Source organism: Buteo buteo, chromosome 8 (assembly GCF_964188355.1).
Source record: "Buteo buteo chromosome 8, bButBut1.hap1.1, whole genome shotgun sequence".
NCBI classification, from domain to species: Eukaryota; Metazoa; Chordata; class Aves; order Accipitriformes; family Accipitridae; genus Buteo; species Buteo buteo.
In genome coordinates, this window is record NC_134178.1 from 13,689,403 (window position 1) to 13,704,195 (window position 14,793).

A 14,793-nucleotide genomic window follows, 5' to 3' on the forward strand; every position below is an offset into this window, starting at 1 on the left:
CAAAGTGCAAATCAACCAAAAAAAGAGAGAGGAACCAGTGATTAGCTCTTCTATTATATAAGTTCTATGCTGCTGTCAAGAAGTCATACTGGCATGAAACTAGCAGACCAGAAAGAATGATGACATTTTAAAAATCTATTTAGCAGAAGAATCATTATTAGCTACTAGCTGTGTTGGATATTTTAAGTGGCTATTTTTGCTTGTTCATGGCTACTTGAAATGATCAATTTCCCAGGAACACAATTATACCCTGCATTTTCACCCTGTATAGATGTGTATAGATTTTGCAGTATTTTTGTCAGCTTTTGCAGGAAGGTATCTTCCCATTTCTTTTACATCCTCTCATTCCATTCTGGCAAAACAAAATAGTAATGTAATGGTTGTTCTCACTTTGCAAATATTTGTGTGACAACATTTGTGGTCATATTCCTTCCTGCAGTGGAATCATATTACAGAGAACATGCAGGTGTGATGCTTGTATACCTTCCATTTGCTTTGGGTTTTACCTCTGGTGAGTTTTCTTCACAGCATCTGTTAATTCTGCTTGTTGCAGAAGGTCTTGAACATGTCTGACCTCAACTGACTGCTGTAATTTCTTCTCAGTTTACTTGAACCTCCATGACAGTCCTTCTTAATACGTTTAAAACATAAATAAAAAAAATAACTGCCCTGCCCAAATCACAGTCTCTCCTCCTTTTGATTCCTTATCTCAGATTCTGTCTATCCTTTCCTTTTGTTATCACATCGAATTTGATAGTCTATTCCCGCCACATGGCTCTGGATGAGCGAGGTCCTACCAGCTCAGCCTCGCTCTCTCCTCTATCAGCAGGGCCATCAGAACAAAGGCCATTGCGTTTGTGTCCTGAAACAATTGAGTGAATCAGGTATTTCAGGAATAAGAGCAAAGGATAGACAGAATTGTATAACTGACGCCCTTCATACTTTCCTCTAACTTGCTGCCTCTAGGCCCTGCCGCGGGAAAGGGAGGTGCAGACCTGGGCTGAAGCTGTGGAGAACATGAGGGCTGGTGCGACTGCTGCCAGCAGGGAAGGAGAGAGCGAGCAATAGGTGCTGCTGCTGCAGGGAAGAGCCCTTTCCCTGCTGAAGCCACTACCCCACGCATCTCTGTCTTCCTAGATAACACTCTTTCCATAGCTTTCCACTATTCTGGCTTAGGTCATGGAAGCAGCGAGGTCACAGCATGGTGGTACCTTAGGCAGTGTCCTGATTTACTTTTCCTACCACTGATTTGATGTTTCTTCCCATCTGCAATGGGGTGTTCTGGTTGGGGCCTGCTCCTGTAAAGGGTTTGTGTGCAGAACACCCATTGGATTCAACAGAAGCGCTTGAAAAGATCTGTCCTTTTCCTCTGGTGCTTTTTTAGGTTAGGACCTTGCTTATGTTATCCATAAAATGTTATGTGATCTATGAATTATTCTAATAAACTTCTAGTAAAATACTGCCTGAAATGTCCTGAGAGTAATAGTGACATTGATTATATGCCTGAAAAAGGGGAGCACACTCAGATTTACAGTCTTGACTATTTTCAAATTCTAATTATGTTTCAGGAAAGGAAAATGAGAGTAATTCACTCAGAATGCTGGCCATAAAGGCAGGCAAATGGCAGTAATACACTTAGAAAGCTAGCCCATAAAGATTTTTTCAATTGCTGTATAGAAACAGTGTACACAACTGTATAACTGTTCTATACTAATAAGCAGGTAAGGTTTAAAAATGTAGTTCAATTCAAAGCTGACTTGAAGATTCTAAAAAGCTGGTTAGACAACCTAACTGCAGAGAAATTTAACCATGTGCTATTGTGATCACCTTGTTTTTTGAGTTGTTGCAGACCTGTAGATTACTATGTTGGGTTTTTTCTATCACACCCCTATTCAAGGTGTAGGTCCTTCCTCTTGGGAATCTTTCTAGGTGGGTTGAATTTAGTTCATCAGTCCCCAGATCATGCCTACATTAGTGAACTGCACAATTTACAATTCATTTATTTCCATTGATACTGGAGTAATGTGTTAACATAAACATACTTTACTAAATTATCCCCAGAGTATTATTGCTGTTTGCCTCAGAAGACACCACCTGTGTAGTTACCCTTATTAATGAAAAGTGAGCCTGATGGCTGTTTCTAATGAAAATGGCTTCAGAGAATGAAAGGAGGGAACCCTGACCTCCTATAGACCTAGTTAGCTGTGGCCCAGGTCAGCCACATAAATGCACACACAGAGATATAAATTTTTAATAGATTTATCTGTGAAATACTTGAACATTGGAGTCTTAGTATAGATCTTGGGCATTTTGTCAGATATACTAGTTAAGTACCTTGGATGAGCAGTATATGAGCTTATGTGAGCACTAAAGACATACAGTGATTTTGCTGTCTCAGATGATTGCTATATATCAATGCCAGTTTATTTTGCTCTGAATGCAGGAGGAAAAAAATTGCCAGCTGAGAAAATACCACATCAGAATTCTTCATTTTTGAGCCTGCAGAGTAGTATGATTTCCCAGAAAAAAAATGTAGTGGCTCAGCAAATGTCATCAGCAAGCCTTCACAAAATTAAAGAGCTGAAAAATGAAATATGTTATTTACAACACAAATTAGAAGCATCAAGCTTAGAAAACCACATTTTGAAACAGCTTCAGTGTCGACACTCGAAAGCAATAGGTAGATATGAAAATTCAGGAAGTAACTTGGTGGATCTTTTAGAGAGTCATTATGATGAGGTGAGAGCTTTAAGGAAACTCCTGAGGATGTCTCAGGAGAATGAGAGAAATACATCCAGGAAGCTCAGAAAAGTTGAAGCAGAGCTGCTAAAAGCTAAAAATGCTTTGCAGACCTTGCATATGCTTTCAGAAGACAAAGCTCTTGCAGAGAGAGAGGAACTTGATCACAGATTATCAGCCTTTACAGAAAAAATGGAAGAGAATGATAAGAGAATACAGGTAATATATGCATATCATTGTATTTGATGAACAATAATAGGAGAGGTTTCTGTGCAAGAATAGTGGAAAGTTTTTAGCTGCTTCTTGTCACATTAATTATTCTGTTACAGCCCTGTAACATTGAACATTCTTTTTAATCCAGTGCTGTCCTGAGTGTAAGGTACTAAAAATGGCAGTAGTACCCCCTTCCACTATTTTAAAATCTGGCAGAAATGTGTGAGTAGATTAAGTTCAGCAGTAAAGATCTTTTAGGAATTAAGTTGTATGCCTTAACCCTGTGTACCATATAGCTGGAGAGCACTCTTCAACAGCGTGTCTACTCTGCTCCCTGCCAGCAGCATGGGGTACCCAGGCTTGCTTGGGCCGTCTAGCCACAACAGCAGGATTAGTCATACATGGAGACCACCAAAGCTGGTTTATCTGGAACTAGCACTGTTATTTTCACGTGGTGCTGGTGAGCAGCATGGACATACCTGTGTCTCCTGTTCACTAGTTACTGTCACTCACTGTAGTCAGCTGTAGAGTGGCTGCTGAATTAAGCTGTAGTCAGGTGTCCTAGATTTTAGGGTTGGTTCTACTGTTGGTTTATTATGCAACTGTAGTAAAAACCTGGTGGGAGTTTAAAAGGAGATAATTCAGCTCCTCTTAATATCTCATGCTTCTTTACTTTTATTGAATCTTTCAAAAAAAAGACAGTAATACAGTTTTTAATACAAACCTGGAAGAGTGAAATTTCCATTGTCCTCCAGGAATTAATTTCTATTTTCTATGGGGTATATTATGCATAGAATTAAATAAAGAGCCAGGTAATCTTAGAGGCATTTCACCATCTGAACAGCTGGCTCTGAAGTACATTTATTACATGAAAGAAAATGAAAATATAAACAGCTGAATTCAGACTCTCTTTTGAAAACTTTCTATTTACAGAAGTCCTAGTGAGAAGCTATAAAAAGCATGCAGGGTTGGGTGTCCACCTTACAGTTTTAGTAACTATAATTTCAGTGCATGGCACTGGGTTCTGATGACAAAGTACTCAATAAAGTACTCAATAAATTACTTAACTTTTCATTGACACTAAGCCTCTTTATGCTGCCGCAGTTAACAGATCTCAGTGTGAACAGAAATGTTGTCTTAACATTTCTCAAAGATTATTGTGTTCATTAATCCATCAGAAAAGTAATGTACAGCCCTATGTTTTATGTTAAATGCCAGAAATACCTTTTCTTTGTTTAGTAAAATTAGGTTTTAAACCAGTTTTTGATCTTTTTTAAAGTAATTTTTCAGATACTTCATCATAATTTCATGCATTGTTTACAACAGAATATAATTGTTAGAAGCTTACTTTTCATTATATCAGCATGCTTATTTTTTGAATCTGGTAAGAACTGAAATTTTTCAACAGTCATACTGAGTACATGCATATGGTAAAATATCTGATTTTTTTTAAGAGCCTGGAAAAGCAGCTGAAGTTGAACAATAGCACCTTTAGTCGTCAGCTGGCAAATGAGAACAAAAAAGCTGTGGAAACTGGGATAATTACAAAGAACTTGCAAATGGAAATTAAATCTCTTCACCAAAAAATTAAGGTATTCAAGATTTTAAACAGGTTTCTGTTCCTACAAGAAAACTCAAGTGTTTAATGTTACCTATTCCTTTTTCTTCTTTTATATTATTTAGTAATGGAATTTTTGTTTCCTAGTTGAGTGTATCGTCTACCAAAAAAAAAGCCAAAATATCAAATGACGAAATTATTGTATGGTCTATTTGTCAAAAGGTCAAAGTAGTTCAATAACTAATCGAAACAGAGATTAATGCATTACAATTTGAACAAATAATCCATACCAACTTGTTACCATTTTGGTAGATCTACGTCAATATATTAATCTACTAACTTTAAATGAGCTCCTTTACAGAAACACTTTCAAATGAAAATGAGCCAAGTATTACAATCTGCAAAACTAGACTTTTACAAAAAGACTTACCTAAATGTTTCAATAGTTTGTTTAAATTCCAGCTTGGTTTTTAGACAAATATTTTTGGGACAAATATGCCTAGTTCAACACTTATGTAATGCTTGTAAACCAAACATACAGGAGAACCTAAAAGTGACAATAAATAGAAATAGAAATAAAACTGCCACAAATGGTATGTCATATGAGTTGTAAACAAAAAAACCAGTACATATTCCAGAAAACATGAAAACCCTTGTGGCTTTTTAATAATCTAAACTGTTTGTAACACAGTTAAAATATACTTTTTTTATTTCTATGTAAAGTGACTGATCCATCTGTGATCCCGCTAGGGAGCTTTCTCTTTCTAAATGGAATCAAATGTCTGTGAAATATGTTGTTATAGGGAGTTTTCCCAGACATTGTGAAGGACAAAACAGGCAACTCCTGAGGATTCACGGAGATTTGCATTTCTGTACAGGGGCATTGTTTGTCCCTCTTACCTATGTATCAAGTGCAGAAACTTTCGTCCTCATATTTGGCAGCAGCTAGGCTGCCCAGCTGCAAAACCCCAGTGAGCTGTTGGGAAAGGAAAAAAAGTACACCGCTCTTCCCAGGCCTCGTATCAAAGTCCCCCGAACAGCACTTGCAGGGCTATTTTTCTGCCAGAGTCTGATCTCCTCCTATGTGAGCAGATCTGGGAGGTGGGTATAATTGTAGTCCCAGGAACAAAAATGTGTTATTATTCTGAAGTACAGTTCTCACCTTAATGCTTCTCTAAAATATTTCTGTTTATTTCATGTGTTTTCCGTGTGCGCAGTTCTCTTAATCTTATATTTAGATTTACAAAACCTTCTATTGTTTTACCACAAAGATGACCAGACATGCTTATTAACCTTATTTCTGTGCCATAATAGAGTTTATTCTTACACATTCATAGTTTTGGGCACCTGGCTCATTCAGATCATTCAAGGTATTTAGACACACTTTCAGGACAACCTGTATCTCCAAAGTAAATGCAGCTCCTATTTTTCACACTAAAAACTGATACAGTGAGAGTATTACTGAAATCTCTCTTCTGTGTTTAAGACAGATTTCAGTGAGGAAAGAGGACTCTTGCTAAATAAATTTTAAAAGTGTGCCTCTGAAGATTATGTCTCCCAAGTTTATGTTTATATCTCCCAAGCAATAGGTTCTGAAACAGAACTGAGCTCATTGTAACCAAGGGCACTGAGTAAATAAATTTAAAAAAAGGCAAGTAGAGACAAAAGTTACTTAGTCCGAAAAAAAGCCCCTCAGAACAATGAATGAAAAAAATCATTAGATAAGACTTCATTTTCTAAACACTGTGTTATGAAAAAGTTTATGTAGGTATACAGATGTGTTCTTAGCCTTAAAAAGGGGGAATTTTGATTTGGCTTATGAAAGAAAATAACAGATTCCTGTTTATGTAAATGACAAAGTCACCACATTGCCTGGCACAAAGCAAAATCACTGTGAGTTTTCTCCCAATGTAGGAAAATTAAGTTGGTAAAAAGTAATTCTTAATGCATATTATAAGTTTAATAGTGTTTATTTCTTCTTAGGAAAAAGATCGGCAACTTTACATAAAAAATATCTGTGCAAATTGGATGCCTAAAATCCCCAAAGACAAAAGTGATTCAGTACCTCATGAAAAAAGTATGTGTATATTCATTTTCCTTTTTTGTCTAGTTATGTGCAACTTACATTGTTTTATAATTGGGACATATATGCCAAAATAAAAGCCAATATAGTACTTTGATATGGGCTAAAAATATTCTGTCACATGTAATTTAAAAAGAAGTGCTTGGTTTTTTGCTCATTTGTGTTATGAATACAAATACATGACCCATTTTTAATATTTAACCCAATTTTCATCATGAATAGAGTTTAGCATACATAGTTTTAGTATACTAACAGTGACAGTGAAGTAGTGCTGCTATTTTAAGTGTCCATTTGCATCAAGAGCTGTTTGCCTATTTGTTTTTTAATGTGGTGAAGCTATCAGTCCACAAAGCTTTTGCAGGCTAATTCTTGTTCAGGCTGTTCCCTTTGACTTTACCTGGAGAAGTGGCCACCCTAGACCTAGAATTCCCACAGCGTGACTCACTAACTCAAAGCACCTCACAAACAACCCTCCTGTAGCAAGTTCCTAGTTTTAGTACAGACCTTCAAAGTGCTTTTATACGAGCAAAAATAATGAATTTAATTGGGTGTTTAAAAACTGTTTTCTCATCTTTAATATCCTTAGACCCTGTAGCTTAACAAGTAGCAGAGATGCTTCAATGTCCATTATTGAAGCTCCTACAACTTGGATTTTGTTGGGGTGAAAGGAGAGGAGGAGTTTTCAGATACAAACAAGGTTTAGGAAGTTTAAAGGCCAGTCTGATGATCATACTGTCAGCTTATCTGAGAGAAGAGAATGTTTATCCTTACTAGTCCTTTGTTTTTTAGCGTAAGTAAATTTAAATGGGCAACCAGACATCATAATAATCCAGTTATTTTATATCATCTGAATTAGTTCTATCCACAGAATTGATGCTATTTAGAATAATATAGTAGAATGATAGAAAAGAACAATAGAAAGTTAATTCTATCAAGGAAAAAAGAGCTCTTTGGTGAAGAGTGTTTCTTTCACGTGGATGCTCAGACAGGTATTGGAGAGAAATATCAATTATGTGCAATTTTGTCTATCAAACATTCCAAGAGCAGCTACCTTGTGTGGGATTCAACTGCCTAATTATAGGCATCCAGTGCCATTTGAGATGTCCTAGCACATTCTGCCTGGCCCTGTAGTTGTTGTTCCAGAAGGACACGGGTGTCCCATTGGTCCTGTGTAATATCAGCCAGCCTTATGTGGATACCTTGAATACTCGAAGGCATCTCAAATAGCATGAGGCGCCTGTGTTCAGACAAGTGGATCCCACCCCTTGAACTGAGGGAGCAACATCTAAAAGCAATTACAAATCATACAAGCCAAGAACTGTTCTGTTGCCCATGTGCTCATTATATTCATCAGGGACAAAAATGTTGAAGAAGATAGTTTTCTTAAAGCACTTATAAATTTCTGATTGCCATATGCTTTAGATGTAGCATCTAGAATTTACTAATAAATGTGGTTTATACAGAAACTGATAAACATATTTCAGGTACTTTCCCCACATTGAAAGTAGTATTTTGCCTCCTACTCAGGATCATAAATATTCTGTCAATATCCTAAATGAGAGCTTTCTACATGACAAACTTATATCCTTAATTTTGGACAATGATCTGAACATTGACTTTCCTGTGTCAAGCACCTCTTTAAAATACTGGTCAGATATTCCTGCTCCTAAACTGAAGGAGGAATTGGAACTTTCTTCATATGGGTACAGAAGAGCACTTCAAATTTACATGGTAGCAAATATATCTGCTGGAAATATTGCACATGCCCACAGAATTCTTCAAATTATGGTATCAGTACAAAGTCTTATCATAATCAGTTGCTTATTTCTTTCCTCTTCATTGCCTTTGCAAGTCCATTACTCTGCCTTAACTACAAGTGAACTACAGGGAAAAGGTTGGTAATTCAAGTTGTAAAATTAAGAAACACAAATTCCTATTTCTCATTCCAAGTCAGACACAGTTTTTTATGAAACTCTGAATTCCAGTTTTAGTTATGTCACAGAACCAGCTGTGTTTTCTTTAATTTTACTCACATATGCGCTTGTACAATATAGTTATTTAAATTGCAGCACTTAAATCACTGTTTACTACATAAGTTCTTCTTTTCTTTAGGCAAGATAAGGGAGCTTAGTTGGAGTGAGACCTGATATTTTGTAATGAAAAGGTTCCAAGCAAAACTGTCAGATCTCTTGGTATTTTTGGCCAATAAAAGTTTCATTCTCTGCCAGTTAATGGAAAGAGATGATTTAGAAATCTAGAATTGGAATGACTGACAATTATTTTTCCTTTTCACTATTGACTTGAATTTTCCTATAACAGACCTAGAAAGAGCTACTTCTTCAAGTAGTTATTTTCTATTCTGTGTTTGCAAAAATTTTTACCCAGCAGGAAAGAAAAAAAGAACTGTGGGGCTGCATTTTTTAACACTCCTGATAAATAGCTGAAGGTAGGCTTGCTTAGGTTATCAGAAAGCTCTATGTACATAAATAAAATTGATCTATTGAATGAAGCCATTAAATTCATAAGCTCTTCAGGAGAGCAGTTTGCTCAGTTGTGGGAAGGTCACACCAGCTCATCTAGAGGTACAGCTCCCCCTAGTACTGAATCTGGGGAACGCTCCGCTGGTTTCTGCTGAAAAAAGCTGTTGAAATAACTAATCGCAGGTTGCCTTTCAAAAGGGAAAACTAATTCCCTCCACATCACCACAGCAATTCCTTCAAGAGTAATCCACAAATTGGTTATCAACATCCTTTTTACCACCAACCTGCAAACATTTGAAAATCACCATTTTTATGGAAAGCCTTTTTCCAATTTCAGAGATCAAATCTGGGAAAAAGGTGGAATGCTGATGTAGGTAAGATCACATTTTTGCTGCTGGGCTAGCAACTTTCTCAGCTACTGTACTCATGTCAAAATTATTCTAAAAATAGAATAAAAGAACATATACTGACCTTTCCCATCCCATCTCCATTCAGCTATTTCTTTAAATCTCATTCAATCACTCCCTTGCAATCTCTTGCCAAAGACTGTATTTCAAACAGTGTTAAGCATTTCCTCTGAAGAGCTTGGTTCCATAAAGACTTACATAAGCACTGAACTTTGAGAAAGGTGAGTAATCAAGTCAGAAGGCATAAAAGCAAGCATGTTTATTATACTCTGTAAGATCCAAATTTAGGAACTGGAAAGCTGAGGCCTCATGCCAGACCTCTTAAATTTACATTAGAAATGTTACCACACAAATTAAGCCCATATGGGCTCTAGGGTATAGACATATTTGTCTGACTTCACATGTTCCATCTGAACAGGATGGTATAGATCTAAAACTTAAGTATATTTATGATGTACTGATGTATGGATGAAAATGCTCAAAAGTCCAGGTAGCTATGTTTGTGTTCCAGTTTCAGCATTATATAGATCAGGCAGAACAAAGAATTTCTTTATTAAAGGGCATTAAGACATGCAGCAAAAAAATGTTTAAATCCTAGGCTGCATATCAGTATCATCAGTCATTAAATATATCTTTTGTTTATACCAACAATATGATTCCAGAAACTACTGTGTTACTAACGATTGTCCTTTTTCAATAGGTATTAGTATAAACAGATCAGTACAAGTAGATAAACAGAATTTTAGATCACTGCTGCTGTCACAGTACCAAACTCAGGAAACAGAAAAAAGCCCAGTTTGGCTAACAAAGGTATGAAAGATCTGGATCCAAGCCCTTGTTTAAACTCTCAGCTAAGCTGTATATTATTCCATAAGTTTCAGTAATATGCCTGAATAGCCTGATCCGTCATCTTAACTTTCTAGGATGTGGATTTTGTGTGAATGTAATTATGTTACAGAAAATATGTAGGACAAACGTTATGATACAAAATAAGTATGTAACAGTAATAAAAATTACTAATCTTTTTTAAGTATTGCACTGACTGTGTACTTTTAAAAGTCACTAAACAAGTATTCCCTCATTATTTTTACCTTTAATTGCCAATTATAGGAGAAAATGTCTTCAGAAGGTAAGAATCAAAAAGCTGAAGCAAACGAAGCATACACAGATGCCCAATGTAGAACAGAAAAGCATTCAACCAAGAAAATACCAAGGCCAGAAACTTTTAATAGAACATGTAGAGGTATATTTTAACATTTTTCTCAGAAATTAATTTGATCTTTTCAAAAGTGAATGAACTGATGGTATTGGTAGTTTACATGGGTCTGACAGCCATTAGCTGGCACCTGACTGACAGGAACTAGGTCAACAAAATGAAGTATTAAGAGTCACTGAAATCCAGCTGCTGGTGGTGCTAGACTGACTGCAGAGCCGCTCCACAGTATAAGGCATCTTCATGCTGCTGTACTTCTAAAAGCAGTTCCCGGTCATGTTGGTAAAAAGTCAATGCTTTATCTGTAAAAGTATACTTTTGTTAATAGTTGGCTAATTCCACACTAATCAAATACTGATCTTAAATTGTTGGTTGTGAACCTTCATCATAGCTGATGTCAACATACATTTCTGGCTCAGGATCTATTGCTGAGAAAGGAAAAGGGCTTCTTCAAGGGCTGGGAGTATCTCCATTACAATGATCACTGTAAATAGATTTTATGTAAATCTTAGCCATTGACTGTGTTCTCATTAAAAGTTATATGCAAGGGACTTACTTATCTATAAACACCTTTATTTTGAAGAAATTCTGTAGAACAGAAGAAAGAAGGAGCCAGTGCATCTATTCTTTTATCTGAGTTTTTTTTTTCTAAAAATATTCATGTTATTTTCATTATAGTAAGCCTTGTAGAAAGAACGAAGATCTGAATGCCATCATGCTAAATACTTCACAAATGGTAGGGGATATTATGTGACCTAAAGGTCATGCATTTACAGAGGTGAAACGGGTTGCTGAGGTCACTTACTAGATCAGTAACAGAGCTAGTAATCTGGAATGCGTTAACTCCTGTGTTTTGTACTCTGCCTTTTCAGCCTGCAGCCTTTCCAGACCCCAACAGATAACCAAAGTCACCATTTGTCTTTGAAATCCCCTTTTAAAACTGACAGAAAACACAGGTCTTCTGATTCTGCCTGTGAATCTCTCTCCTCACTGTTTGCCAGACTCTATTACGGCTTTCTCCCACTGTCGAGATTAGATTTACTTATTGAAGTCTTATTTAGCTGTTTTAGTAACTGCAACGTCATACTTCTCCTTTATGCTTGTACTCTGCCTCATTTTGAAGGTACTCTTTGTGTATCTCCAAAGCACAGAACCTCTTACAGTTTGTCCCCTGCAGCAGACAAATGTATTTACTGTAGGCATTCAGTATACACATACCTTTTTCTACTCATTTATAGGTTAGAGAGTTGCAGTGTATTCTGCTCCATGCAACAAGCAACTGTGTTGTCAATTAAGGGAAAGAAAATCATACATATACTTAAGTTCCATTTAAAAGCAAGAAAATTACAACTGGAGTTCAGATCTCATGTGGTTTCTCCATTGCATTGTACAGGACTTTTCTGGCCCTATATATTTATCCGTTACTGATTATATTTGCATGCTAGTTCATGTAATAAATTAAACATAATGAAAAAGGTAAAAATAAAGATATTTACCTGGATTCAATGGCACAATGATCTTGTTTAAATCTTGCCCCATCCTGTTATATTTATTAGTAAATAGCATTATTATAACCCTCAAGACTGAAATACCATCAACAGTAACAACTTAAGCAATGAAGTGAAACTTGCTGTCATTAATGCTTCATGACTCTTTATGTTCCTAGGCAATTTAAGAACATTCCTAAAACCCACAGTATTTCATTTTAGAGTATTTAAGGGAGGGCAGACTACTGATGGAAGAATACACTTGTCTGGAATTTATGGAAGAGTCAGATTTGCTTAAATGGGAGCTGAAAAAAATGATGAAAACTGAACAAACACCTGTAAGTGACAATGTAAAAGAGAAGAGTCAAGAGGAAGATGCAGTGGAAGAATATGAAAAAGAAGAAAAAAAGCCAGATGAACAGCTGAATAACAGCGAGAAGGCAGGGACTAAATGTGTTACTCCAGGTCCAAGAAACAAAACACCCATTAGGCTGAAAAAACCCCCCATATTCTCAGAAGCCACTGAGAATTTGCATCGTGGGCTTCTTACATCAGGTGCAAAATCAAAAAAAGGTAGTCTTTGCAACCATAGACATGCAGGTCAGGACTGCAGTGAACCAGCTGAATCAAAAATGAAAAATTCCTTTGGGCTATATGAACCATCTTTTGGTAAAGTTACCAAAACAAGGCAGAAGGACAGTTCCACTGAAGCAGAAGGCTGCGCTCACATGACATTCGCTGAAAGGAAAAAGTCTTATGAAAGAACTCTTTGGACCAGGCTGTGTTTGAAGAGACAACCATTCAAGTTCTAACATGAGAGGAATGAAGAAAGGGAAGTGAAAGGATGCAGGATTACACAAGCCAAATTTCAAACCACCACTACTAGTTTATAGTGTAAAGCACGTAACACTAATGAAATCATTACAAATAACCTTACGAGAATACACAAACTGATTATTTTATTTGGTTAGTTAAGTACATCAACTTATCTTTGTTCTAGAAATATGGGTAATTTTGAAACATTTTTTTAAAAAACAATGTTTTTACCTTCATTAAATGCATATTAAAGCTTACAAATACTGACAATTTCTTTCAATGATTTTTCCAAAATGATAGTCAAATCAGTTGTCACAGAACATTTTTCAGTTCTTGGTCTGTCCATGCATGTGCATACATATGCGTCTTACTAAGAGGGCCTTAACAATTACGACATTTTTACCTGCTATCAGGTGTCCAAGTTACATCCTTGTTTTGTAATTTCCTTTTTTTTGCATTCTCTCCACAGTTTGAATTTTGAAGCTGATTATTTGTTAGCTAGCTGAAGTGAGCAAACTGCTTTCATAGGGTTCATTATTGGGTTAGTACCAACAATGCAATAAAAGAAAATAATTTTTATTTTCTTCACTCCTCAAATAGCTTCCAGAATTCACGCATAATAAAAATAATTCGCTATTACATTGTTTTCACTAGCATTATAAAGCTCTAAAGCTTCATTCTTTTCCACCGTTAGAATTTATCAAAGCAGTTTGCCTGGTAACTTCCACAGCTGACATACAAAGATGAATGTGCAAGAGTAAACTATTGTTTTGGAGAAGTCAGGCATATCCAGTTCTCAAAAAGCCTTTAAAAATCCTGTGTTTAAGGTTATGTAAGTGAGGGTAGGAGGATTACATTTTGTTCCTCATAGTAATTAATGAAACACTTGCTAAAATGATGTGAAGTTAGGGAAAATTATGTGTATTCTATTGACTTTAAAAGGCAGTAGCACTTAAAAAAAAACTTAAAAAAAATTATACTGCAAAAACTTTTAAAATAATTAAGACATTTAGATCTGAACCTACTTGCAGTGTATTTCTTTTCAAAATTTCGAAGGTTTTTCTTGAAGTAGTGCTTAAGCTGTACAGTGGACAGATTTCAAAATGACTTTGTGCAGTCAGAAAAGTAGGTGTTTCTCCTCTATGAACTCTTAATACTTCTACAATGCCTTTACTGCTGTCCCAAAGCTAAGAGCAAACAAGCATACATAATCCAACACTCCTGTTTGTACTGACTGGGTGACCAAAAGCCTTTTTGCCCTTACTCACGCAAATGTTTGACTAGAGCAGCCAACAAACTGCGTATCCGATGACCCCATGCTCAGTGTGGATAAACAGCAAATGCCACTGTGAAGATTTTAAATGATGCTGCTTTTCTTGACTTCACTGTGTTAAAGTCTGTAACAAGCTAAGTAGAAATATCAATAGCCACATCTTTAGATTTGGAAATATGTCAAATGCATAGTTAAATAATCAAAAAAAAAAAAAAAAGAGTCCTGTTGATCCAGCAGTATCTCCTTATGCAAGAACATGGGAGGGGGGGAGGGGGGTGTTGGTTTGGGTTTTGGGTTGTTTTTTTTTTCTTGTTAGGAAAACTGGAGTTAACATTGATTGTTAATCAATGCAATGAATAATGGATTAGAAAACCCAAGATGGGTTGAAAAGCTTTATTTTGTTAATAAAAACACAAATATACATAACATTCAATCACAACATTTTTTTTCGTAATGATATTTAATGCATCTATTTTCATGTTGGCTAAATGTAATCCCTAATACAAACCCAATTTTTTTTAAAT

At 36.0% G+C, this 14,793-nt stretch overlaps 1 protein-coding gene across 1 annotated transcript; it reads left to right on the forward strand.

Annotated features, from left to right (window-relative positions):
• Positions 1–2,496: 2,496 nt before the first annotated feature.
• Positions 2,497–13,020, forward strand: LCA5L (lebercilin LCA5 like). The gene is given in 7 exon segments (XM_075034799.1): positions 2,497–2,958; positions 4,407–4,544; positions 6,494–6,587; positions 10,181–10,290; positions 10,591–10,723; positions 12,403–12,931; positions 12,933–13,020. Coding segments are annotated over 7 exon segments (1,539 nt in total). The 5' UTR covers positions 2,497–2,511.
• The last annotated feature ends 1,773 nt before the right edge of the window (positions 13,021–14,793 follow it).